Source organism: Dama dama, chromosome 23, assembly GCF_033118175.1.
Source record: "Dama dama isolate Ldn47 chromosome 23, ASM3311817v1, whole genome shotgun sequence".
In the NCBI taxonomy this organism is placed as follows: Eukaryota; Metazoa; Chordata; class Mammalia; order Artiodactyla; family Cervidae; genus Dama; species Dama dama.
Window position 1 is genome coordinate 39882368 of NC_083703.1, and position 27462 is coordinate 39909829.

General features: G+C 46.3%; 1 protein-coding gene across 11 annotated transcripts in view; it reads left to right on the top strand.

The window, feature by feature from the left end:
* Nucleotides 1–27462, top strand: part of RIN2 (Ras and Rab interactor 2) — a 212378-nt gene that overhangs the window by 111251 nt on the left and 73665 nt on the right. For all 11 annotated transcript variants that reach the window (XM_061126440.1, XM_061126438.1, XM_061126432.1 and 8 more), the window contains one exon: nt 982–1075. Coding sequence is in view for 8 of the 11 variants with exons in the window: in XM_061126430.1 (XP_060982413.1) it covers nt 982–1075 (94 nt within the window). In the remaining 3 variants the exon portion in view is untranslated. The remainder of the gene's footprint in view (nt 1–981; nt 1076–27462) is intronic.

Consider the following 27462-nt stretch of genomic DNA (forward strand, 5'->3'; position numbering starts at 1 on the left):
CGCAGAATCCCTCTAAGATCCCCCAAACACATTTTCATTTAATGTTTCCTTTATGGTCCTTCTGCCGGGCTGGTCGAGGTTAGGGTTAGCTACCTCTGAGAGCCAGAGGGCAGTTTAATCATCATTCCTGGTGCAGGAGGCCAGATCAGAGATGCTTCCTGAGCGTGCGCTGGACGGGGCGGGGCCAGCTGCCTGTGTGCATGTGTGCTTTATTTATAAATGGACATGGAAGGCGTTGCAGCCTGGAGACAAGATTATTGGGTTTTGATGCTCCAGTAAGGGCAATTCCAAGCTCAAATAGCTGCAGTTATGATTCAGAACCCAATCGTGCCCTTAAACTCCCCTCTGCGTTCCAATGTCCACCCCACCTCCCCTCAGGTTATCCTGGAGCTGTTTACATGCTGTTTCTTAACACAAACTGATCTCTGTCAACAGGCACACAGGATTTCATCCGAAGCTTTGATTTCTTAGGAGAAAAGAGAGGGATTTCTTCCTGGTGCCCTTGTGTTGACCTTGCCTGGGGGGAGAGGGCTGGCAGAGCTGTTAATGACCTCATCCCATTCCTGCAGGATTTTCTGGGACACGCAGGGCCTCACTCTTCCGCTGGCCTCTGTGATCAGCTGCATTAAGTCTGTGAGCTTTGGAGCAGATTATAGTGACATCTAGCATTGTCCCTCTAGGACTTGAGCGTGAGGTCAAGCAAACACACAGAGCAATCATTATGCTATCCGCAGTCCCCGGGAGCCTCGGCCGTCAGCTGGAGGAGCGGGAGGGGGGGCGGCCAAGGTGGGGCTGAGTCTGAGCCATGGGCGGCAGGAAATTAGCCTGAAAGGAGATGGAAGGGCTTTGGTGGGAAATAAAACGGCACTCTTGTTGTTGATGGAAAAAGATCTTGGCAGGAGGGTTGTTGTGAGTGTTCTGTGGCTTAGAAAGGAATTTCCTACAGGCTGGACTAACCATCACATATGTCTCTACCTTCAGGAGTCCCCGGCGTGCAGGAGAGCCTCGTCGGGGGGCCATGTCAGCTCAGACCATGGGCACCCGCGGTCTGGACAAGCGAGGAAGTTTCTTTAAGGTAAAAGGGAGCCTCGATCGGGGTTGCTGATGGGTGTCTTGCTCCCAGTGACGGACTGCACGGGGAGCTGCAGGACTGCGGAGAGGGGAGGGGGAAGCCTGCTCCCTGAACCAGCTCTGGCTGGGGAGCTCGCCTGAGCCCAGCTGGGAGCTCTTCTGGCTTTGGTGGGAGACAGGGGCTTTCGTGAGTCCGTGCTTCCAGACAGGCTCAGCACCCAGGCACAGGGAGATGCTACCTGTATGAGACAGGTGAGACAACCTTCCCTTGTCAACTGCTCACATGCTCCTTTTTCACCTGGATGGTTTTTGATGGAAGCTGGGCACACACACAGGCTCTAAAGCTGAGTGTGCTTTACCCTTGGCTTGATTCTGCAAATCATTTACGTGCTTGTTAAGAGAAGGACACACAGATTCCTGGGCCTTACCCTAGACTGACTGAATGCTTTTGCTGGTGTATTTTATCAAACACCCCCAGAGGCCTCTTAAGAGAGAACCCAGGCAGCATGATGAAAGCTGGACCATTTTTCTACATGCCTGTTGATGTCAGTGGGGGACCTTGCTAGGTTAATGAGATGAGCTTCTCGGTGGGTATTTTATATACTCGAGTATGTGTTTTAAATTAAGACCTGACAATTGTTTCTAATGTACATGAGGGAATTAATTTTCTTTTTATGGTGTTTGCTTTGCTTCCTCTCACTCACCCTCCAAATAATGCAAACTCATTGTAGAAAATTTGGGAAATGCAGAAAATGTAAAATCAGAGGGAAACAGTAGTAAAACATGCATTTGCAATGTGTCACAGGCAGGTGTTCAAATACCAGGTCTTTTCCTCAAAGGGGGAATGAAATAGAGGCCTTCTTATTTTGGAGGAAAACTGACTATATTTACTGATTACCCCACCCTGGTGGGTTGTAGGTATAGAATAACTCACATTTAGATGCTTCCTGTTTCCAAGAGAACCAAACCTGATTTCCTGTGTCAGTTCTGGGCTGCAAAATTTTCATCAGAAAAGCCTGTTGGTAAAGCAAAGCCAAGTTCATTCAAGAGACTGTCAAAAGAAGACATGGCCAGGGCCTAGGCCTGTCAGTGTCTAGGCAAAGCGGGTTAGGAGGTGTCTTTACAGGGTTTAGAAGTCCATGTCCGGGCTCTTTAAGCTGTGCTTTTTCAGGCAGAGAATTGACTGGGTTTCAGCAAAGTTTGTGGTCACATAGTACGTAATACAGTTCAGGATGGGTGAATGCAGCATGTCAAGAGTCTTAAAGCGAGTCTTCGAGAGTAAACCATTGATCAGCAAAGCTGTTTTCCCAGGTGAGCAAACTAATGTGCCAGGACAGATTGTTTTGCAGGAATTTCCTGCCGTAAACAGCAAATTTATTTATTGGTTTACGATAACTTCCTGGAAGAACTAGTCAAGTCATGTTGACACAGATGTTCTCTATTCTCAGTCCTGAGAGTTGAGCTTTGTCCATGTAGCTGTCTTAGTTCACAACCATTTACTCGATTTGAATCAAACCTATGTAAAATCCACCAGCAGAGGCACAAGAGGGGCCCCCCAAGCGTCCTGTGGACCAGGTGCTAACCCACCAGGCTTTTGACTCATCTCCAGTTCTTGGATTCTGACTTATGCTGAGATATCCATTTCATCTTGCTGGAAGAGGGGAACCCAAGTCCCCCTCCCCCACGGCACTGCCTACATCAGCCTAAATGTCGGCTTGTCCGTAATCAGCACCCTAGCCTCAGGAAGCAGAGAGTGACTGAATCTCACGTAGTAGTTAAAGTCCAGGCAAAAGGAGAAAACAGAGTCCAGATTGCCTTTGAAAATTCCTAAGGAATTTATTGGACCCAATACTACCTACTGTTAAGTTCAACATAATCAGTTTTTCCTGCAGTCCTGGGAAAAATCTTTTTTGTTTTAATGTGTTTTCAGTTGCATTAACAGGTAAAATAGTTAACTTGTTATGTCCTATGAAAGAATCCATCAGACAAGAAGTGAGAGGCTGAGGGCAGGTCCACTTCTCTGCTGAGTCAAATGCCCTTGAGGAAAATGTTACAAGTGGCCTGAACTATATAGCTTGGTATTGTCTCCCCTTCCCCACTGCAGAGCTTAAAAAAATCATTTTGTTTGTTAGATGCTCCAAGTTGATACAGTTACCTTATATTTCTTTCTCTCCTCTTTTTTATAGACATTGTTATTCTTTACTATAGCTATTTCATAATTAGTTATCATGGAATAATAATATTTGTTATTATAATATTGAAAGTGAAAGTGTTTGTCAGTCAGTCGTGTCCAACTCTTTGCGACACCATGGACTGTAGCCCACCAGGCCCCTTTGTCCATGGGATTCTCTAGGCAAGAATACTGGAGTAGATTGCCATTCCCTTCTCCAGGGGATCTTCCTGACCCAGGGATTGAACCCAGGTCTCCTGCATTGCAGGCAGGTTCTTTATTAGATAAATAATATTATTAGCTATTATTAATTATTCCATCATTTTTCCATGTGGTTATCTGTAAGGATGGAGTCATCTGCCCTTTGGACCTTTAATATTGACCCCTTGAAGGTTTGTTGTGAAAATGCCAGGTGTGTTCAGCTGCTGAGATGGGCTGTCCCTCAGCACAGCCCAGAACCCACTAGCTCTTCCTTTATTCCTCAAGCTTCATTTTGACTCACATTGACCAAGTACCTGTGATCAGCCAGGCTCTGTCCTAGGCACCAGGGAGAGAAAAACCAGAAGCCATCCCAGACTTCACGGAGCTTTCAGTCTGGTACCAAAGCAGGATATTAATCCAATATAATAGTAAACCCATGGTGATAATCATAGGAGAAAACAGTGCTTCGTGAGAGAAGTAAAAGGGACTCTGAGGACAGATAACTCGACATGGGTCCCAGAACAGTCTTTCCTAGAAAGTGGCATCTGACCTAGAGCTGAGGTTGAATCTAGGGATCAGAGTAACTTTCTTGTGCCACTGTCCTTCCACCCTCCACACAGACTCGCGATGCCCTACGTCCGGGTAGGACCACTTCATAAATGTGAGAGTTCGTGGTTACATTCTTGACTCACAGCTGAATTCCACACAGTCATTATCCCTTTCTTTTTATTAGGGCTTGCCTGATTTTGTGCAAAGCATGGATCCTTGAAAGGCAATCACCAGACCTCTTTTTCAGCCTCATCTTCCCTACCCAGTTTGTGCTTTAAGCTAGAGTTGCTAACCACTAGCAGCGAGCCTCAATTTGTGGCTTTGCCTCTGTCCCAGCTCCTAGCAGTGACTCAGCCAAGTTGCAGGACATGAGGTCCTGGGTAAGGCGGATGGTCTGAACATTCTGGGGTAATTGAGAATACCCTGGGGTTATGGTGCTCATGGACTCTCATCCTGGAATCCTGGCCACAGAAATCCTGTGCTGAACAAACACATGGTCCACAGCCCTTCCCAGCATCATTGCTAATGTTCCTCACCCGCCTGTGAGAATAGTATCTTCCTGCCCTGAAAGGTCTTAACGTTGGGGAGGCAGCAAAGTTATTTGCACCTACATCAACGTGAACACTGATAGCTGTCACCTTGCAAGGCCATGTGGTGTGGAGGAGACTGTATAAGGAAGACATCATCTAGGCTGGGAGATTTGTAGGCGGTCCTGGCCCAGGGCTGAGCAGCTCCTCGTCGTCTTGGATCCTTCTATTTGCTGGATCCCTAGCTTCCCCAAGCTACCCCTCCCCTTCCTCATCCAGGCAGCCAGTGCTGGCAGAGCCCCCTCAGGTCTTCAAGCTCTACCCCTCCCCCCCTTCCCTGCATCCTCCACCCTACCTAGGGTCTGGTTCTTTCCTTGTGGGCACCACAGGTGATGCTCAGAATCCATCTGCACCATCTCTGAATGCAGATGGTTGATTGGTTGGTTGGTTCTTTCCAATCATTCCATCCATCCATGTTGCCTGCTTGCAGACTGACCCCGGCTCTCTGCTACATCCAGGACCAGGTCTGCACTCTTCACCTTGACACTCAAGGACTTCCAGACCTGCTCCCAGCTCATCCTTCACCCATCCTGCCCCTGTGCCCTCCCAGGTCTGCTCCTGTAGCCCAAACCTGCTGTGTCCATCCTCCTCCCACCCTATGCTTTCTCCCCATCAGGCTCCCAGCTGCCCTTCCAGGCTGGCGTCCACCCCCTTTCTCCATTGACAGCAGGGGGCTGAGCTGGTGTCTGCCCAGTAGTAGAAATGTCACATAGACCTAGCCGTGGGCCACAGCCTCGTGCCAGGACATCCCCCTCTATTCATAGCTTGAGCTCCGCCATGAGGGACTTGTTCTGGCTTGTGTTGCCATGTCTCTGACCCCGAGGGGGATCCTCTTAGAGCAGCAAAGATGCTGGAAGAGGACCACTGTGACTGCCCCTAGGCAGTGCTACTTGCTTCCAGGCCTGCCTGCCCTTGGCTGCCCACATGTTGATAGGGTTCCCTGCTGCTGCGTGGCTGATCCCTCTCCTTCCCTTACTCCTGGGACAGGGGAACGGTCTTAACTGATCAGGAAGAAAACGTGTTTGACCACAGGGCCCCTGCTGTCCTGTGCCTCCAAGCCCCCATTCGTCCTGCAGGGAGATGCCCAGAGCCTGGACTCACAAACCATCGGGATGTTCGAGGGCCCAGTTCAGCAGCAGAGGCTCTGTTTAAAAAATCCCATTTTGGTCATCTTGCACAGTTGGGATAGCAGGTGCATGACGCTTATCTTTCAAAAACAGAAAGCCTGGGGTTGGAGTTCAGACAAGCCTTGGAAGTGCTCTCTGGCTCCATGAAGAACAGAGGTGTGACTGGCTTTGAAGAAACCTAATTGCTAAAATCCGACTCTGCAAAGTAGATGAACTGGGGGTGATGGTTTGCATTACCCCAGCCAACTTTCCTGAATGATTGATCTCTCCTCGGCATTTGAAAAGTTACTCTGTTTTGAAAACTTTACAGACACATTTTCAATCATCCAGAACTGGCACCCCTGCCCATCTCAGGCCTCAGGGATTCCCAGCGTTTGAGTTTTAAGATGATCCTTTGTGGAAAGTCACGTCTCCGAACGCACTGCCTAGGACAAGAAGTCAGTGTTGTGGAACAGTGGTCAGAGATGGTGGGTCTAAAAAAGTATAGATAGCCTGTAGATAGATTCATCAGTACCATCTTTCCAGATTCCATATATATGCATTAATGTCTGTGTTAGTCACGTAGTCATGTCTGACTCTTCACGAACCCCATGGACTGTAGCCCTCCAGGCTCCTCTGTCCATGAAATTCTTCAGGCAAGAATATTGGAGTGGGTAGCCTATCCCTTCTCTAGGGGATCCTCCAAACCCAGGGATTGAACCCAGGTCTCCCTGGGTCACATTGCAGGCGGATTCTTTACCAGCTGAGCTACCAGGGAAGCCCACATGTATTAATATACAATATTTATCTTTCCTTTCAGATTTAACTCCCTTCGTATAACAGGCTTATGTTGATGTATGACAGAAACCATCACAACATTGTAATTATCCTCCAATTAAAAATAAAATTTCAAAAAAAGGAATGGATGGAATCCCAAATCACATTTTAGTAGTTTCATGGATCAAATCCCTACATGAATATGTGGGTGCTTAAAAGCCACAACATGAGCATTTGTCTCCCAATGTGTCCCCTGGATGGTGGACTTCTGTCCACTGACTCTGACCAGGAAAAGACTAAGTGCCTTGCATTAGAAACAAAATAGTGATTAGAGATTTGGTCAGAGCGACTGACACATGGCTAATTATTCTTCATAATATCGCAAAGCATACCTGACATCAGTATTTGGTGTGTCTTTGCTTTGCTTCTAGAGGCTCACATCTGGAGAGACCCTAGAGCAGTGCTGTCCCCATAGAAATATACGTAGAAACTGCAGATGTCATTTTAAATGTTCAAGCAGCCACATTAAAAAAGAGTGAAATTGATTTTAATATTTTATCCAACAGTATATTTAAAATATTGTCATGTCAGCATGTCATCAAGATAAAGTTACTAATCAGATATTTTACATTTTTTATTGTACCATGCCTTTGAAACCCAGTGTGTATTTTACACCGAGTGTGTCTTGATACAGACTGTCAGCATTATAAGGGCTCTGGAGCCCACGTGGCTGGTGGCTAAGTATTGGAGAGTGAAGGCTTGCATTTTGTCTAGTGTAAACCTCCTCCTTTCACAGAGGAGAATACTCAGGTCCAGGAAGGCTGAAGCCCCAGGGGCTGGTTGTTGGTCCACAGCGGGGGTGGGAATGGGACTCAGCCTGAGTTTCTCATGTGCGCCCCCCCGCCCCACCCACACCCTGTATAGACCTCCTGAGGCTTCTGCTCTGATCCCTTCCCCCCTTCTCCAGTGAGATCCCCCAGGAAACTCTGTCTGGAGAGGTCCTGGGGACAGTGTCCTCTCTCTGGAGGACCTAGGGCTTTTTTTGGATACACAAGCATATCTTTCACCATCTGCTCCAAATGCCTCCAGGACACAGATCAGCATCCTCTCCCTCCCCAGGCATGACTTTCTAGGAATGCCCCCAAACATTTTGGACAGCATTTCCTGTTCATGTTTTCAAAATGCAGTGGACTTCATGGTTTTATAGCATCACTTTCTTAGCACACTTTGGCCATCCCTTTCTGATATTAAATGTAGCCTGGTTGGGCCTCAGCACATCCTCGCTTGCTCCAAGGAACTTTGCCTTTTGAACATCAGAAAGGAAAAAGATTCTCCCAGTCCCCCTCAACCACATCATCTCTGCAGGCTTACTTGTAACTCTAAGTTTTCATAACTAGGGGGGTACCCAGGAGGAAGGTGTAGGTTTGAAGGACTCTTGTTTCACTGTATGATTTTCAAAAAGTTAAATCATGCAATATAAAATGAACATCTTATACAGTATAAAATGAACATCTTTAAAAGCTTTATTCAAACCATGCATGAATCTAGGAGGCCAGTATAAAGCTGGTTCATAGAATACCTGGACAAATGATATATTTGTAGTTGACTTAAAAAGTTGTTCTGGGGGGTACTCTTTTGCCCCCTTCTGATGCCTATGTCAGAAGCTTTCTCTATCTCCTCTATACTTTAATAAAACTTTATTACCAAAAAAAAAAAAAAAAGTTGTTCTGGGAATTCCCTGGCAGTTCAGTGCCCTGGACTCTGTGCTTCCGCTGCAGGGGGCACCAGTTTGATCCCTGGTTGGGGACCTAAGATTCCACATGCCACCTAGTGTGGCCAAAAAATTAAAAAAGAGTCATTTTGTAATAAGTTTGCTAAGTTAAAGTCAAAACGGGTGATAGTCCTACAGGGCAATACAACTGTAACCTTTGGGGTAATCTTTTCTCTTTTCTGAGCAGAAATCTCCAGGCAGACATGTAACTTCACAGTGCCTGAGCCCTTCATTAGCAGCAACAGAGCAAAGTCAAATAGAGATGCAACCCTTAGATAACTAGTGTTTAGGTGACCTAGTGAAACAGTGCCAGAGCATGACAATGAAAGGATGTACTCAAAGCAAAGGAGTCTTCCGCCTGGAAACTTCAACACTTTTTAATAAATAACCCTTGGGTGACAGAGGGATTATAAACTAGAATTTTAGGAATAGCTTCTTGCCATTAACTTACGGGGTATCAGGAGCCCACTGTCCAAGGGAGGAACTAGTGTGGGATGGAGCCTCCTTTCTCCTTTGCCTTACCATCTAAAAAGGAGCATGGCCTGTCCAAAAATACCTCCCCCACCTTCCTATAACACCAACTGGAGGTTCCCCTGAGTTAGCATGTCCTGACAGAATGTCAAATGTCATCAGTCATTCACAACTTAGTATAAATGAGAACTTTCTGAACTGTTAGCCCAGAGAAGAAACTTGAGTTTATGAATGTTGAGGAGAAGGGATGGAAAAGATAACTTAGGATCTCTGAGGGGAGGACAGGACTCAGGGACCCACAGTCAGTGGGCTGAGCAAGCAGGGCACCAGTCACCTGGAGTGGGGAGGGCCTCAGAAAGTAGTCAGTGAAGAGGCCGTGTAGTTCCACATTTTTCACTGCTCAGAGAAAACCATTTCTATCCTCACAAATCCTCTGATACCAAATGTGTGGGCTTTTCCTACACTGACCACTTCAGTTCTCTGTGAACACCGGCAAATGTCCTACAGTTTTAACTCAATTTTAACACTACCCAGACCTCCCAGGTTAGGGACTCAGTCTCGGAGGACTGCCCCCCACTTCAGATGCCATCACAAGTAGGGGGGTTTCCTGGTCACCCACACTCTTTCCAGCTTGCACTTAAGTTCAGTACAGGGGATATCGGAGATGTTGTGGGTTCCATTCCAGAATACAACAGCAAAGCAGATACCACACCTATATTTTGGTTTCCCAATGCATGTAAAAACCATGTTTACAATATCCTATAGTCTTACTAAGGGGCTTTCCTGGTGGCTCAGTGGTAAAGAATCTGCCTGTCAATGCAGGAGATGCGGGTTCGGTTGTGGGTGGGGACAATACCCTGGAGAAGGAAATGGCAACCTACTCCAATGTTCTTGCCTGGAGAATCCCACAGACAGAGGAGCCTGGTGGGCTACAGTCCACGGGGTCGCAGAAGAGTCAGACACCACTTAGTGCCTGAACAACAACATAGTCTATTAAGTATGCAATAACATTATGACTAAAAAAAAGTACACATTTTAATTTTAAAATATTGTTAAATTTTGCTATCATCTGAACCTTCAGCAAGTCATTATCGTTTAGTTGTAGTAACATTGAAGATCACCTGTCACAGATCACCATCACAAATACCATAATAGTGAAAAAGTATGAAATTCTGTGAGAATTATCAATGTGACCCAGAGACACGAAGAGAGCAAATGCTATTAGAAAAATGGCCCATAGCCTCACTTGATGTGGGTTGGCCACCTCCTTTCAATTTGTAAAAAATGCAGTATGTGGGGAGCAGAGTGCCATAAAGCAAGTGTTTATCTTCCTGTAATTTGCTACAATGGTCACAGAACTCCAGGAAACACTTTATTTACTGTTAGCAGTGTGTTATAAAGGATACAGTTGAACAGCCAGGGCAAGCTGTCAAAGGGACCTAGGCACAGGAGCATCTGTCCCTGGGAGTTTGGGTGTGTCACCCTCTCAGCCTCTCCCACCAGCAGCTCTCTCCAAACCCCTCCACATAGAGCCTTTACAGAGGTCATTGTGCTGTGTGTGTGTGTGCGTGCGCGCGCCGTGCATGCGTGCTTAGTCGATCAGTCATATCCGACTCTTTGTGACCCCACGGACTGTAGCCCACCAGGCTTCTCTGTACGTGGGATTTTTTCAGGCAAGAATACGATAGTGGTTTGTCATTTCCTTCTCCAGAGGATCTTCCTGACCCAAGGATTGAACCCGAGTGTCCTGTATCTCCTATATTGCAGGCAGATTCTTTACCAACCCTGAGCCATCGGGGAAGCCCCGTTGTGTTGGCAGGTTGATTAAATCATTGACCTTTAGTGACTGGTTCAACCCCAGCCCCTGTTCTTGGTGGTAGGGTGGGGTGGGGCTGAAAATACCAACCCTCTAATCATATGCCTGGGCCCCCTGGCAACCAGCCTGCATCCTGAAGCCTTCCAGGGGCTTCTAGCCACCAGGCATCTATGACTTAAACTCAGGCCCGATAGAAGGAGATTTGCAGTGAGTAACTAAAGACACTCCCATTCCCTCTACCTCTCAGGCGAGCCTGAGAGTTTGGATCAAAGGCCAAATATCCCTTATCAATTCAGTTCAGTTCGGTTCAGTTGCTCAGTTATGTCTGACTCTTTGCGACCCCATGGACTGCAGCATGCCAGGCTTCCCTGTCCATCACCAACTCATGGAGTTGACTCAAACTCATGTTCATTGAGTCGGTGATGCCATCCAACCATCTCATCCTCTGTTGTCCCCTTCTCCTTCCACCTTCAATCTTTCCCAGCTTCAGGGTCTTTCCACATGAGTCAAATATCCCTTATGATGGCATGTATTCTGACACCATATACTATGACATCACATAGCATCCTTATGATGTCACAATAGTGCAGGTAGGACAGGCATGTTGAGAGTCGGTCTCTGGAGGTAGACAAACCTGGTCTCATCCCAGTCACATGGGTCACACTTCCCATGTGACTTTGAGCAACTCAACTCTCTGGACCTGTTGCCTCTTCTGGAAATTGAGGATTAAGGCTCCCTCCCTCCTAAGCCTGCTGTTACACAAATTGAGTGATATTATCACCAAGCACTGGGAACACATTAAGATTCAGAGGTTGCAGGGTCCCTGAGCGCCAGGTTCCACACCTGGCTGGCCTGCATCCTGCTGTGAAGTTGACTGCTTTGTTTGGGGCACAGGTTTTTTTGTAGAGACTGGCCTCTCCTTTGGGCAGGTGAAGTGTGCTGACTTTGGGTGGTGTTGGAACTGAATTGAATCTTAGGACATCCCCCTGGGGGAAGGTGTTGCCTTCTTGGTTCCACTCTTGGCTGTTAAGTAAGGGTCTCCTATGGGGAGGATTTCCTTCCCTGAACAGTCACAGATAAGAACTCCTGTGGGTTCTTGTTAACAGGCAGATTCTCACATCCACTAAATCAGAACCTCTAAGGGAGGAAATGGAACCGTTTGCCTTAACAAGGGCCCTGGTGATACTTGATAATTTCAATCAGAAGACACTAATGATTTAGGTAGGCCTCTCAAGGTGAGATGCCTGAGTCTGTGTCTTTGCATTTACCTGCATGTTAGAAAGTAATTGACACATGAAATGTGGTCTTCTGATGGACGGGCAGTGTTCTCATTGGCCGGAGTTTGTTACCGAGGCAGCCTCAACCAGTGGTTCTCAATGTGTGGTCCTGGCTCTGGTCTCAGCTTCACCTGGAGACGTCTTAGAAATGCAGGTTCTTGGATTTCAGTGCAGACCTCTGGAATCAGACTCTAGGGGTTGGGCCTTCAAAGGATGCAGAGCGGACATCCAACCCAGCACAGCTCGGCTTGCTGGTCAACCTCCTCATGTCTCTGTGCCCAGCTGCCCCTCCAGAAACGCCCCTTCTCCTTGCTCTCAAAACACCCCCAAGTCTTCCCATCACTTCTGGTTCACTCTGTCTTGCCCTCCACCTTGTCATCTTTATTGTGCATATCATCTTAGCCCGTCTGGAGCCATGGACTGTGTTTTCCAGCTCTGCACCTTCTTGGAATCTGTCTTGAAAACACTGGGCTACAGCCAGCTGCCCACTGCCACTTTAGGAAGGTTGCGAGGTCTCCATGTGTGTTTGTTGCTCAGGCCCGCCCCAGAGTCTTTGAAATATGTCCTGTACCTGAAATGTGCAGAGTAGACTGGAGAGGGGCCACCCAGGGACCCGGACAGTCACTCTGGGCAGAGTTAGCCAGCTGTCACCTTCAAGTCAGAGCCAGCTGGCACCTGTGTTTGTGGTGGGGACATGGCCACGTCCGTTCATTGAAGTGTTGTCAAGGCATGGGCTCAGCAGTTGTAGTAGGCGGGCAAAGCCTGAAGAATTGTGCCCCACCACCACCATTTGTGCGTAATTTCAAATAATTTTTTATTTTTCCTCTGTGACACAGAAGTTAGCTTTGAATGATGAAATTAAATTGATGATGGGATCAAGTTTAATGATGAAATTAAAAGGCTTCCCTCCTGGAAACTTTTGACAACTGAGTGCTCGGCTCTGCAGCCCCACCCAGAACCAGCCAGGGCTATTATGGCCACAGAGGGGCCGGGCACCTCCCCTAGGCTAGTTCCCATTCATCCCCCTCAACTGAGTGATCATTGCCCCTTTTACAGATGAGAAGACTGAGGCTCAGGGAGCTTATGGTCTCCCTCACAGGCCACCCAGGGGGCAGGAGTTCAAACTGGCCTTCCAACCAGGGCTGTGTGGTTCCGGGGCTTATCAGGAAGCTTGGCAGGTCTGCCTGGTGACCCCTGATCCTTGACTTCCCACGGGGCAGAGTGTTAGCCCCGGGGGCTGGGTGTGGTCGGGGCGCCCCGGGGAGCAAGGCCCGACCAGGCCTCGGAGCCCAGCTGCTGTGTAGGAAGAGGTGTGTCGGCCACGCTTCCTCTGACTTGGGTTCCAAGGGTGCTTGGATAAAGATTTTGAGGACAAGGAACAGAGTGGCCTGAACTTTCCAAAGCGGAGATTTCCCAACAAGAAGAATGTGCAAAGTAAGCTCTGGAGATAAGCTGGGAGAAAGAGGGAAGTGACTGCTGGCAGTCTGGTTTTCATTCTTAAGTATGTTGTATTAATTTCCCGCCCCCCCCCCCACCCACCCAGGAGTCAGGGGTGAGGGTTTTGACTGATATCATTTCAAATTTATAGCAGAGTTGTAAGGATGGCACAAAGGATTCCTTGTGTACCGACATATATGTGCATGTTATATAATATCACGTATTCATCTGATACAATTTCACATTTCCTTAGAAAGTTGCAAGAAGAGTTCAAGAGACTTCTGTATACCCAGAGAAGTCATCTGGCCATAGGCAGGTGTCTCATCTGAACCAAAATGCTCAGACCCCAAACCAGGCGAGAGCTTTGGGGCATTTTTTGTGGCACAAAAGGAAGGGATGTAGGCTAGGACCCAGCTCTCCAACTCCGGCCCCAGCCTCGGGCCCGCTGGTAAGGCCAGCTTTTCCCTCCTGGAGTATCTTGGTTCGGCCCCCTGGTTCCAGGAGTCTGTCCAGCACTGGGAAGATTCCAGGCCTCCTAGGCTGGACTGGTCACTCCTGACCATCTTGGTGTGGAGCATCTGTCTGTTCTCCATCTGTAGTGTTTAAGATGCAGAGGTTTGGGGACCCCTGGCTGTGGGGACTGCACTTTATCCTGGCGCCAAGAGGCACCACCTGCAGAGTGCCAGCTGGGTTGGCCCTGGGTCCACGGGTGTGGAATTCGTGGACGTGCTGTCCAGAGGTCACACTTCTTCACATCTTGGAGCCGCTGGGGCTTCGCTTCAGATGACCATTCCCTTCTTAGGGGAGCCCAGGGCTTAGAAGCTGAAACTGGGTTATTGTAGCTTATTTCCTCCAAAGATGGTCCCTATAGCACAGATCTGTTAAAAAAATAAAAAAGACAAAACAAAAACTCTGATACCCTGCTTTCTGATTTTTATGGATTTGAGGTTTTAATTGTGGTGAAACATACACAAAATTTACCATTTTAAGTATACATTTCTGTGGCATTACATGTGCTCGCATTATTGTGTAACCATTGCTGCCATCCAGTTTCGGAACTCTAATACCTTCCCCAACTGAAACTCCATCCCCATTAAACACTGACTTCCCGGTCCTTCCTCCCCCAGCCCCTGGCAGCCACCATGCTACTGTCAGTCTCTATGAACTTGACTACATTCCAGGAACCTCGGATCAGTGGAATCGCACAGTGTCCTTTTGTGATGGGCTTATTTCACCCATCATAATGTCCTCAAGGTTCTTCCATGATGAAGCGTGTGTCAGAATGTCTTTCCTTTTTAAGGAGGAATAATACTCAATTATATGTGTAATCTACATTTTGTTTATCCATTCATCCATAATGAGCATTTGGGCTGCTTCCACCTTTTAGCTGTCGTGAGTAATGCTGCTGTGAACACGGGATGGCTTCTGTTTCTAAAGGTCTTAGTTCTCTTGCCCTGAGTAAGAACCTTAAAACTTCTCTGATTAAAGGCACATCACCCGCAAGGTACACAAGCATGTCAGGGGGTGAGGGATGTGCGCTAGGACTGAAGTTAAGCCTGAGTCTCTTGCAAAATGTGGCTCCTGGTGTCTGCTGGTGGGGGCAAGGGCCCTGCAGTCTAACTCAGTGAGCAGGGGGGCATGACTGTGACTTTGGGGCAAATCAAAGGTGTCCCAGTTATTAGGGGCTATGGCCACTCACCAGACGTGTGTTTCTCATTACTTTTCTGTCTTAACCTTCCAGTCACATTGTAAGGCTTTTTAGTGACAGGTTTAGAGATGGGGACAATGTCTTACACTTCTTCTGGTGCCTGTTTAGCCTGGTGCCCCAAAGGTGGCCGGTCTTCAGTAAATGTGAGTTGACCGTGGCTCTCAATCCAAAACTTTTCTTTGGTCAGAGTTGTCCCTCCAGGGTGGGAGGAAGCTAGGGTACCTGTGCACCGAGCCCTACCACACCCCCACACCCCACCTGCACATGTCCTCAGAGCATCTACAGCCTTAGGCAGGGGGGGTCCCGGTGTCTGTAGTGGAACCTGAGGGAGCAGCGACCCCAGGAGGCAGAGGTGGGCGCTGCCTGTATTTGCTGCATGTGGCCCACCTGATGTTCTGAGCTGGGTGCCTCACCGACATCCCCATCGGTGCTTCAGCTCCTGATGAGGAACTAGCCTTTGCACTTTAGTAAGTTTCAGTGTTTCTGTGATTCATCACCTCCAAGTTGCTAGTCATCTTCACAAGACTGAAAATGACCAGACTCTACATTTTCTTACAGTCCAAATTCCCTTTTCAGAATCCCTCTGCCTTCTTCCTTCCCTAAATTAAGTGTATGCTCTCAGAGGATGTTGTCATCCTCAACTTACAGAAAAAACATTTTTTATGATTAATTTCAAAAATTTCACCTTAATGTTGCAAGTTGTAGATTCATGGCTCTTCTCCTGTTACTTTCCCTTTGACTCCTTACTCCTTTATTTCTCTTTTTTTAAAAAAAATAAAATTGAATTCCATATATGGCAATTGCTATTCCTAGGGACCATGTCAGCATCTCCTTAGGTCATCACTTCCTTAAAAGTTTCTGTAAAACCTGAAAATTGTCCTCAACAGAGTCTTAAAGATCAGGGGGGACTTATATGCAGAATATAAAAAAACAACAATAATACTAAGACATGAACTTATTTATAAAACAGAAACAGACTCTCAGACTTAGAGAATAAACTTATAGTTACTGAGGCAGAGGGTGAGGGGGAAGGGTAGATTGGGAGTTTGGGATCGACATGGACACACTTCTCTATTTAAAATAGATAACCAACAAGGACCTACTGTATAGCACAGGGAACTCTGCTCAATATTTTATCATAACCTAAATGAGAAAAGAGTTTGAAAAAAAAAGGATACCTGTGTGTGTGTGTGTGTATTACAGAATCATTTTGTTCTATTCTGAAACTAACACAATGTTTTTAATCAACTATACTCCAATATGGGCTTCCTAGGTGGCTAAGTGGTAAAGAATCTGCCTGCAATACAGGAGACTCGGGTTCGATCCCTGGATCAGGAAAGATCCCCTAAAGAAGGAAATGGCAACCCACTCCAGTATTCTTGCCTGGGAAATCCTGTGGACACAGGAGCCTGGCAGGCTGCAGTCCCTGTGGTTGCAAAGAGTTGAACACAACTTAGTGGTTAAACAACAACTCCAATATAAAATAAAAGCTAAAAAACAACCAACCAAACAAAAAGATCAGGAGAACAGTGGAATCTTGGACACTCCATTCTCTTCTTGGAAACCTCATTCACCCCCGCGTTTTAAACGTTTTTGAGGAGTCCGCGTGACCTTGTTTAATTGAATGTTTAACCCGGTTTCCTTGGATATTTCCAGTGTTATTGGAGCAGTGACTTTTTTTTGAAATCATGCCTGTTTACATCCCACACTGCTAGTGTTGAGTGAAAACCATCTGAGGAAATGGCACTAGAAACGCACTCTCTCTCACTGCATCTAAAACTGGTAGCATTGTGGGAGGGGGGCTGAAGTGGCTGAGTAGAGACAGTGGGCACAGGAAAAGTATAGCTCAGAGTTTGCCCTGGTTTTTGTAACTCAAAAAAAGAAGAAAGAGAGAGAAAACTTCCTTATGTGTAACTGATGTTTTGGAATGAGAAGCAACCCTGATTCGATATTGAAGTTAACCCCTGATGTGTAATTGAGTAGATTTGTCCAAAAAAAGGTAGGCTGGGTGGGTGAGGTACAACTCTTTTGAGTGTCCATCTGGCCTCAAGAGAAGGAATTTAATTCAGTAGCTCAGACCATGATAATTGGCAGAACGCCCCATTTCTTTAGTTTTATCCAGGCCTACACTGACCAAGTGGTTCATTACTGGCACTTCCATTTGACAGTTTAAGCACCTGTGATACCAGGTAGCACAGTGGTAAGGAATCAGCCAGCCAGTGCAGGAGACACGGGTTCGATCCCTGAATCTGGAATATCCCCTAGAGTAGGAAATGGCAACCTGCTCCAGTATTATTGCCTGGAAGATTCCCTGGAAACAGGAGCCTGGGGTCACAGAGAGGTGAACATGACTGAGCCCTGAGCATGCACACACACACACACATACATACACGTATTGCCCAAACTGGAGTATTATATCGCCAAACCCAGGAGCCCTGAAGACTTGTCTAACTGCTATGATGTTAACACTAGGCTCTGTATGAATTCCACCTGCTGAACTATTCTTTTAATTTCTGTTTTTCCCAAAGAAAATAGCTATTTCTTCTATGGGAAAAATAAAAGCTATTGTAGAAAAAAAATTTAATGTAAAGAAGAAAGAGAATGTCTCCTATATTTTACCATCTTTTATTGCTCTACCTGGAAATGAGCCCTGTGAGAAGCTTGATGCTGATGAATCCAGAATTTCTTTTTAAATATTTTTTTAAAATGTGAACCATTTTTTAAAATCTTTATTGAATTTCTTACAATATTGCTTCTGTTTCATGTTTTGGTTTTACTGGCCATGAGGCATGTGGGATCTTAGCTTCCCAACCATGGATCAAATCTGCACCCCCTGCACTGGAAGGTGAAGTCTTAACCACTGGACTGCCAGGGAAGTCACTGAGTCCAGAATTTTGCTTTCTGTCTATAGTTATACTGCAATACAGTAATCCATAATAAATATATTACCTAAATGGGCTTGGGCAATATATGCAAGTTTTTTCCACTGAATAACAAATCTCTGTACTGATATATAGTGTACAAATCTCTGTACATATCAATCAACATATGAATCACCATTTTAAGGGCTGTATAATATTCCAGCATCTTGCTGTACCACACTTTTAATGAGGTCACTGTTATTAGACACTTACTCCTTTTTCCATTGTTTACTATTGTAACTGATGCTCCCAAGACCCTTTCTTTACATATACCTGAGTGTTTATTTGAATCTCCTAGAATTGGAAATGCCAAATTTGATAGTTTGCGTACTGAGCTGTGGATGTATACATTCAGATCGACTTCCAGAAAGGGTGAGTCATTATTTCTTCTCCAGGGCTGGTAGAAAGCCCAGTGCAGGCAGCTGCTTGGTAGGAAGCTGGAGGTGATAAAAGGGAAGTGAATGTGACAGACACTTATGCCACTGCATTCCGGAAAGGCTAAGCAGGGCAGCTGGTTGTCATCAGGAGCCTGAGCCAGAAGAGGTGTCAGAAGTCCAACCATGTATTTAATGCTTTGGGAAACTGAAGTCCAGAGAGGTTAAACAGTCCTCACCCCAACCCCACCCCATAAATACACAGCTGTCAAGTCTCTTAGAATGAATAGAAGTGAAAAACATAATTCTCAAACAAATACATAGTGAACGTGCATCACGGATTGGTTTAACTCATTAAGGAGAAAATCAGCAGGTTATTGGAGCCAGTCATAGATGGCAGAGGCTAGTAAATAAAGAATAGGCAAAAGAAGTTTATCTTGAACCAGCTTTACCATCTACCATCAGCCAGCTTTATGAATCTAACTTTGCAAGATTAGATACCGGCTTGATGTTACTGATATGCAACCACTTTTTGACCTTCCAACACTGCAGTTTTGTATAGCGCAGACTAACACAAAACTGGCTCAAGATGGACAGGGCAATAAAGCCAAAGCCTTTGGGGATATCAGTTCTGCCAAACAAACATCATTTGTGATGTATCACTCTCCCACAAGTTCTGCATCTGACTTTACAGAGTCCGAGCCGTCTGTAAAAGAAAAGAGTTGGGGACTTCCCTGGCCCTGCTGTGGTTAGAACTCAGAGCTTTGACTGCTGGGGGCCTGAGTTCAATCCCTGGTTGGGGAACTAAGATCCTGAAAGCCTCATAATGTGGCAAAAAAAAAAAGAGTCAAACAAAATGAGATCCCAGGGGACCCTTAGGCAGGCTTGTTAGACAGTGCCCAGCTTTGACTTTGGAGGGAACTTTTTTGTATAGTTTTGTTAGGAACAGTTTTTGTTACTGAGTCGATGAGTGGGTGGACAAGGTTGATTGTAGTGGTGAACTTAGCCACACTGGTTCCTGGGCAGAGAAGCCTGCTTGGTGTGCAGGAATATGTTCTGAGCAGGCTTCCAGCCTTCAGCTTGGTGGAACACCCTCTCGAGGCCTGTCACACCTGGAGGGAGTGCCAGGTGGAGCCCAGGAGGCTGGAAGGCCGGCTGGTCATCTGCCCACCACTGTTTTGTAAGTTCCAGGATGCTGGTCCCACGCAGCCTGTTTGTTGTTATCAGAACAACAAAACGAGCTTCTGACAGTCAACCAACACAACCTCAGGCCCTTCCACTTGATCTGCATGAAGATGTAGATAGTGCATTTCAATTCTAAGACATACTGTTCCAAAAGTTACCATCTCTGAAGTTATTTGGATCCTATAATCAATGGACATGAAATTGAGCAAACTCCGGGAGATAGTGGGACAGAGGAGCCTGGTATGCCACAGTCCATGGGGTCACAAAGAGTTGGACATGACTTAGCGACTGAACAACAACAACAATGATCAATGATATGTTATAATTATTACTGGCAGCTTTTTTTTTTTGGTGGTATACAAAGTAACACCATGTCTTTTGATGATAGTATCTTAAATTTGATGGAGCAGATTGTACATCTTTCCTGTTGTTGACCTAGAGTCTGATGTTTTTAAAGTACTCTGTACACGCTTCTTTTTTCTTTTCTTATTTTCCCCCAGATTGACTGAGGTATAAATGACATGCAGCCCCATACAGCATACTGATTTGACTTGCATACATCATGAAATGATGCCCACCATAAGTTTAGTGAACATCCATCATTTCATATAGCGGGTTGGCCAGAAAGTTCATTTGGGCTTTGAAAACCCGAATGAACCTTTTGGACAACCCAGTAGTTACAAAATTGATGGAAATGAAAAAAGATTTTCTTTCCTTGTAATGACAACTCTTAGGATTTATTCTCTTAACCGTTTTCATATATATCATACAACATTAATTGTATTAATCCTGTTGTGCATTACATTCCTAGTATTATAACTGCAAGTTTGTACATTTTGACCACCTTGCTCCAATTTCCCCTCCCCTGCACCCTCACCTCCCACCTCTGATAACCGCAAATCTGATCTCTTTTTCTATGAGTTTGAAGTATAATTGATCTGTTCAGTTCAGTCGCATCCGATTCTCTGTGACCCCACGGACTGCAGCACCCCAGACCTCCCTGTCCATCACCAGCTCCCAGAGTTTACTCAAACTCATGCCCATTGAGTCAGTGATGCCATCCAACCATCTCATCCTATGTCATCCCCTTCTCCTCCTGCCTTCAATCTTTCCCAGCATCAGGGTCTTTTCCAATGAGTCAGTTCTTTGCATCAGGTGGCCAAGTATTGGAGTTTCAGCTTCAGCATCAGTCCTAACAATGAATATTCAGGACTGATTTCCCTTAGGATGGACTGGTTGGATCTCCATGCAGTACAAGGGACGCTCAAGAGTCGTCTCCAACACCATAGTTCAAAAGCATCAATTCTTCTGCGCTCAGTTTTCTTTATAGTCCAACTCTCACATTCATACATGACTACTGGAAAAACAATTGGTCTGTAAGACGGAGTTAATTTGTGGTACACAATATAGTGACTTAAAATTTCTCTGCATTACAAAATGATCACTGTAACCATTTCTTAAAAATCTTTTTAAAACATGCAACACTAAAACTTCAGACACAGATGCTAAAACCAGGGCTGTAGAAACATTAGTGCCAAGCCTTAGAAAGAGCTTTGCTCTTCATGGTGCTTATCGGTTATCTTGTTATTTCACCTTAAAACTCAAAGCCACAAGTAGTGATAGAGAGGTATCTATAACTTCTGAACTCACTGAAGAATCTAACGCAACACTGACCTCAGACCACTGACAGAGTAAATCAGGACCTCAGCAGAATGACTATTTCAAGGCACAGCACACTGGCTGCTTCCATATTTTATATATTAAACTATAGACACTCTGTGTATCATTAAAAAAAATTTTTTTTTCCCAGGACTTCCCTGGTGGTACAGTGGGTAAGAATCCACTTGTCAGTGCAGGGGACATGGGTTTGATCCCTGATCCAGGAAGATTCCCCATTCTGTAGAGCAGCTAAGCCCGTGTACCACAACCACTGATACCTGTGTGCCTGGGGCCTGTCCTCCTCAAAGAGAGAAGCCACTGCAATGAGAAGCCCAGGCACCACAATTAGAGAGTAGCCCCTACTTGCCACAACTAGAGAAAGTCCACATCCAGCAACGAAGACCTGGGCACAGCCAAATATAAATAAATAAAAATAAATAAATATATGAAAAAAAATTTTTCCCCTTAAATAAATAAATTAATTAGTTAAAAAATAATTTTTCCCCAAAGATGCACTAAGTTTAAAGTTATATTAGTGTTTGTTGTGGAGGATCATTTCGAATATAATTAAACTAACAGCTCTGGGCTGGGCCTCTTCAAGTTGTACTGAGCCTTTGGCATGCTTGACGGTAGAGGCCTCCCTGCCCTCCACAACCTCCCCATATTTGGAGGTGAGTGTCCGACAGGGTAGAGCCAATGTGGAGATCTCTTACCCTTGGATAGAAGCAGCTTACAGTTTAGTCATTAGCGGTTGTTCAGTTGCTAAGTTGAGTCTGATTGTTTTCAAACCCACAGACTGCAGCATGTCAGGCTTCCCTGTCCTTCACTCTCTCCTGGAGTTTGCTCAAACTCATGTCCATTGAGTCGATGATATCCAACCATCTTATCCTCTATCACCCCCTTCTCCTCCTGCCCTCAGTCTTTCCCAGGATCAGGGTCTTTTCCAATGAGTCAGTTCTTCGCATTATTATTTTTTTTATATGTATTTATTTATGTTGGCTGCACTGGGTCTTCATTGCTGCTCGAGGGCTATCTCTAGCTGCGGTGCTCATGGGCTTCTCATTGCAGTGGCTTCTCTTGTTGCAGAGCACAGGCTCTAGGCGTGCAAACTCAGTAGTTGTGGCGCGCTGGCTTAGCTGATCCTCCGCATGTGGGATCCTTCTGGAATGGATCAGGGATCGAACCCATGCCCCCTGCATTGGCAAGCGGATTCTTAACCACTGGATCGCCAGGGGAGTCTGGGGCCGTGGTTTCAAACTGATGGCTTCTGCTCAGTGAGCACTGAACAGTGGTTCGGAGCTCTGAATTCTGCATGCACAGCCCCCGTGGTGTGATCGCTGGTGGACAGCTGAAAACTCTGGAGCTGTGCCTTCGCAGCAGCTGCCACAGTGTCAGCCACTTCCCTGTGGTGTCCAGCTGAGGTCAGGCTGGAGCCCCACCCACCCCGTGTCCTGATTTATCCCTGGTCTAGACGGAAATGGACAGGGAAGTTACCAAGAGGAAGGCAGGAAAGGGAAGTGCCCCGAACTGTCCTGAGCTCGGAGGTCTCCACAGAGCACAAGGACACCATTCCTGCTCTGCAGAATTTGCATCCAGGTGGAGGCCATTGGCGAGAGCCTCTGGCTTCAGGATGGTCCCAGACACAGGACCATCAACCTCAAGTGGTGAATGGGGGAGAGAGGCAACAGGGGAGGTTGGGAGCGCCTTGGGTCAGTGTCTCCAGAAACAAGCCCAGAGCTAAAATTTTTCATGAAAGTGGCTTATCAGAAAGTGCTCCCAAGAGAAACCCATAGCGGAGTGGGGGTAGAGAAGCTGAGCAAGGGTCCAAGTTCAAGGGAAGTCCCTTGAGGGTAACTCTGGCTCTGTCTTCAAGGACCAAAGATGAGGGAGCTGGAGCATTTACAGTCAGCGCCCATCAGTCAGTGGTCCAGAACTGACTCTGAGGGTCCTTCTGGGTTTCTGTGCGCAAGCCCAAGCAGTTTCCGTCCTCTGACAGAGGACCTGGGGCTGGTCGTGGAGGGCCAGGTTCCCTTCCCCCGACAGCCTTGGGGAAGCACCCAGCATGTCTGGCAGAAGCACTAGTGTCAGCAAGACCACTGTGCAACCTGATGTTTGCAGGGCTTTTCAGATACTAGGAAGGTCCAACAAGAGGCTAAAAGTCCAGAAGCCTGGTCCCTGGATGAGTCCTGCAGCGGGTACCGTCACACCTAAGGTGCACCAAGTACTGATGAGGGCTTTGCCTTTCAAACATTTCTACCCATTCTAAGTTGTTGTTCAGTCGCTCAGTCATGTCCAACTCTTTTCGACCCCGTGGACTGCAGCACGCCACCTTTCCTGTCCATCACCAACTCCTGGAGCTTGCTCAAACTCATGTCTATGGAGTCAGTGATGCCATCCAGCCATCTCATCTTCTGTCGTCCCTTTCTCCTCCTGCCCTCAATCTTTCCCAGCATCAGGGTCTTTTCTAATGAGTCAGCTCTTCGCATCAGGTGGCTAAAGTATTGGAGCTTCAGCTTCAGCATCAGTCCGTCCAATGAATATTGAGGATTGATTTCCTTTAGGACTGACTGGTTTGATCTCCTTGTAGTCCAAGGGACCCATTCAAAGTATCTCCATGCTTCTCAGGCCCCCATTGAGCCCTGTGGAATTCAAGTGCTTGGGGGAAATAGCACATGGAGGTCTCCCTCTCCCTTGTAGGCATTGCAGCAGAACCTGCGTCCCCAGCATATACAATCAGCCATCACATCCAGCATCCTTAATCCCACCTGGAGCTTCTGGTGGCACACCTTAAACCACACTTCTCACCTTGCTGTCCTCCGAGGAATGTGGTATCAATCGAAAGCCCTCTCTCCGCACCCACCTCCCCGCCGCTCCTACCCCCCACCCTCCAGCAAACAATAAAGGGGCCTGTCTATTGTGGACATGGCCTGCAGCACCTCCTTGGACCCTTAAATGGACCTGAGAAACAGCCCTCAGCGTGTCATCAGTTCATGGATGAGAAAATGCAAGGGGGTCAAATAATTTCCTCAGGGAATGCACTGCTTGAATCAACAGAGCCAATGCAATTTGAAGCTGGGCCTTTGGCCAAAATTCTGCTTTTAAATAATTCAATTATTCGCTCTTGTTTGTTTCTTCTAAATACTGCTATTTACTACTTTGTGCTAAAAACAGAAAATTACTCATGGCAAACCATTGACTTAACACAGAAGATGGGGAGGGGTGGGTTGCTTATTCAGTTTTCCTCTACGTGTGTTGGAAGTGGGCTATATTTTTTTAACTCCAAAGGAGAAAGTGGAATAAGAAGGTAGTGGGTGTTGTTTTTTGGTAACTAGGAAGGCTCTGATTGGCTTCCCTGGTGGCTCAGATGGTAAAGAATCTGCCTGCAATGCAGGAGACCCGAGTTCTATCCCTGGAGAGTGGAATGGCAACCCTCTCCAGTATTCTTGCCTGGAGAAGTCCATGGGTGGAGGAGCCTGGCAGGCTACAGTCCATGGGGTCTCAAAGAGTTGGACACAACTGAGGGACTAACACTTTCACTTTCTTTCAAAGTTCTGATTGTGGCTAAAGGGCTGTTTTGGATCAGTAGGGACTGTGGCATAAATACTGTGGTGTCTCTGACTCTCCATATGGAATGAAAAACCCAGTGCAGAGTTCACATGTCCTGAGCCACTCCCAGCCTTTGGGCAAATTGGGAAAAGGCAGCCTTCTGGGCACATTCCTTGGCCTGCAGAAGGTACCCCGGGGCAGAGTTTAGGCCAGGAGAGCAGGTAGTGTAGAACTATCCCTGGTCTAATCACAGTCACCCCTCACTTCCTTGTCCCAACTTCACATCACACTCAGGATTAAATCCAGATGGATGACAGGCCTACAAGGAAACAAATACATCATACATAAAGAGGCAAAATGACATGTGTCTTAGAGAAAACCAAGGAGACTTTCTTACTTCCAGATAAGGATAGTCAGCAAGAGCCTTAAGTAACTTTTGATTCTATCAACATTCAAAGTTTAAGGAAATTTGGGACTTCCCAGATGGTTAAGACTCCTTGCTCCCAAAGCAGGGGGCCCGGGTTCCACCCCTGGTCAGGGAACTAGACCCTGCATGCCAGAACTAGGAAATTGCCTGTTACAATGAAGAGCAACTAAGACCTAGCGCAGGCAAAATAAATAAGATATATTTTTTTTTAATTTAAGGAAATTTAAAAAGCAGAGAAACAGGATGAGGGGAAATCTTCAGTATTTGAGACAAGGGATTCATATCCACAACTTAAGAAAAATCAACAAACCCCTAAACAGGCAACAAATAAATGAACAGACAATCCCTCTGGGAAGAAATACAAATAGATAACCAAAATATGAAGGGAAGAAAAACTTGCCACCCCAAAATATCTCTTTGGCCTGCAGATTATTTGAAGTTGGAGACAATAGCTCAAAGACTCAGGAAGAACCTTTGACCTTCCCCTTAAGCTGCCTAAAAAAAACGCAGATAGAGGACCTGTACCAGGAAGGGAGCCATCGCCTAAAAGCCTCTAACTCACATGAGGCAGTGGACGGGAAGTCATGGCCCATTGTCGCTGCAGAGCCCAGCAAACCTTTGTTTCCCAAACAGCTGCTGGTCCATCTCCTAAGAACTGCCTTCCTCCCCTTTGAAGCCCAAAACCACTGTCCCAGCACTCTCTTTTGTCTTTAGCTGAAGGTGATATTTAAAGATTTTGGCCATTTTGGTTCTTTTGGCTCTCCCCTATGTGTACATGTTATTGCACTTTGTTTGACTTTCTGCTGTTAACCTGTTGCATCCTAACTTAATTTATTTTAGTTATTTTGGCCCTGCCGCACAGCATGTGGGATCTTAGTTCCCCACAGAGATGGAGTCCTCGCCCCTTCCAGTGGGCTCAGAGTGTTAACCACTGGACATCCAAGGACATTCCCACCTTTTTTTTTTTTTTTTTAATTGTTAATTCTTGGACCAGCCAGAAGAGTGTAGAAGGGCAAAGAAAAATTTCTTTCTTCCTGACAAAAATAATCTTTGCAAAGCACTAAGATAATAAAAAGCCATTTATCAGATTAGCCAAAGCTTAAAAAATTGATACTTCCCTGGTGGCTCAGATGGTAAAGAATCCACCTGCAGTGCAGGAGACCTGGGTTCAATCCCTGCGTTGGGAAGATCCCCGGAAAGAGGGCATGGCAACCCACTCCAGTATTCTTGCCTGGAGAATCCCATGGACAGAGAAGACTGGCGAGCTATATAGTCCATGGGATCGCAAAGAGACAGGACTGAACAACTAACACATAGTAAATGCTGACAAGTGAGGTGGATGTTTTCAAAGAAGGTGGAGGCACTGCAGCTGGACACAGACCCCTAGAGAGCCACATGGTACCTCCTCATAACGTCCTATGTGCCCACAATTTGGCATTTTCTCTTGAGTTATCACACAGTACACAAGGCTGCTCATCACAGTCATGATTGTGACAGCAACATATTAGAAACGACCTAAGCATCTATCAAAATAGAATGGATACATGGAGTATTCCTAGGTATATCCCTGCATGGTTTATCCCTATGGTGGAAAACCATTCCCACTTGAAATGAATTAACCAAGGGTGGGACTTTCCTAGTGGTCCAGTGGTTAAGACTCTGGACTTTGACTCAAATGCAGAGCAGGGAGGATTCAATCCGTGGTCAGGGAACTCACAGCCTACATGCTTTGTGGCACAGACGAAAAATTAAAAGTAAACAAAATAAAAAGAATTAACCAAGTATTCGTGTATCAACATTTTCTTAGGTGAAATGAGTATGGGCGAGCTAGGGGACAGTGCATCAGTACAATTCCATTGTGTAGAAAAAGCACACAATGATAACATTCAAGATTGAAACACGCAAAACTGGGCTTCCCTGCCTCCCAGTGCAGGAGACGTAGGTTCGATCCCTGGTCTGGGAAGATCCCACATGCCACAGAGCAGCTAGGCCCATGCGTCACAACTACTGAGCCTGTGCTCTAGAGCCTGGGAGCTGCAACTCCTGAAGCCGTGGGCCCTACAGCCCATGCTCTGCAACAATAGAAGTCACCGCAACAAGAAACCCGTACACCCAACTAGAGAGTAGCCCCTGCTCGCCACAGCTAGAGAAAAGCCCTCACAGCGATCTTCATGCCCAGCACAGCCAAAAATTAATATTAATTAATAAATTTTTTAAAAAAGAAAGATACACACAAAACTGGTCGTTGTGGTTCCCTCTGAGTAGGTGGGGTTATAGGCAGTAGTCAAAGGAGATTAGTTTTAACTATGTTGACTGAAAAAAATGCACAACCTAAAAGTTGAGAATTATGTTTATTCAGCGGACATACCAAGGACTTAAGCCCAGGACATGGCCTCTCAGATAGCTCTG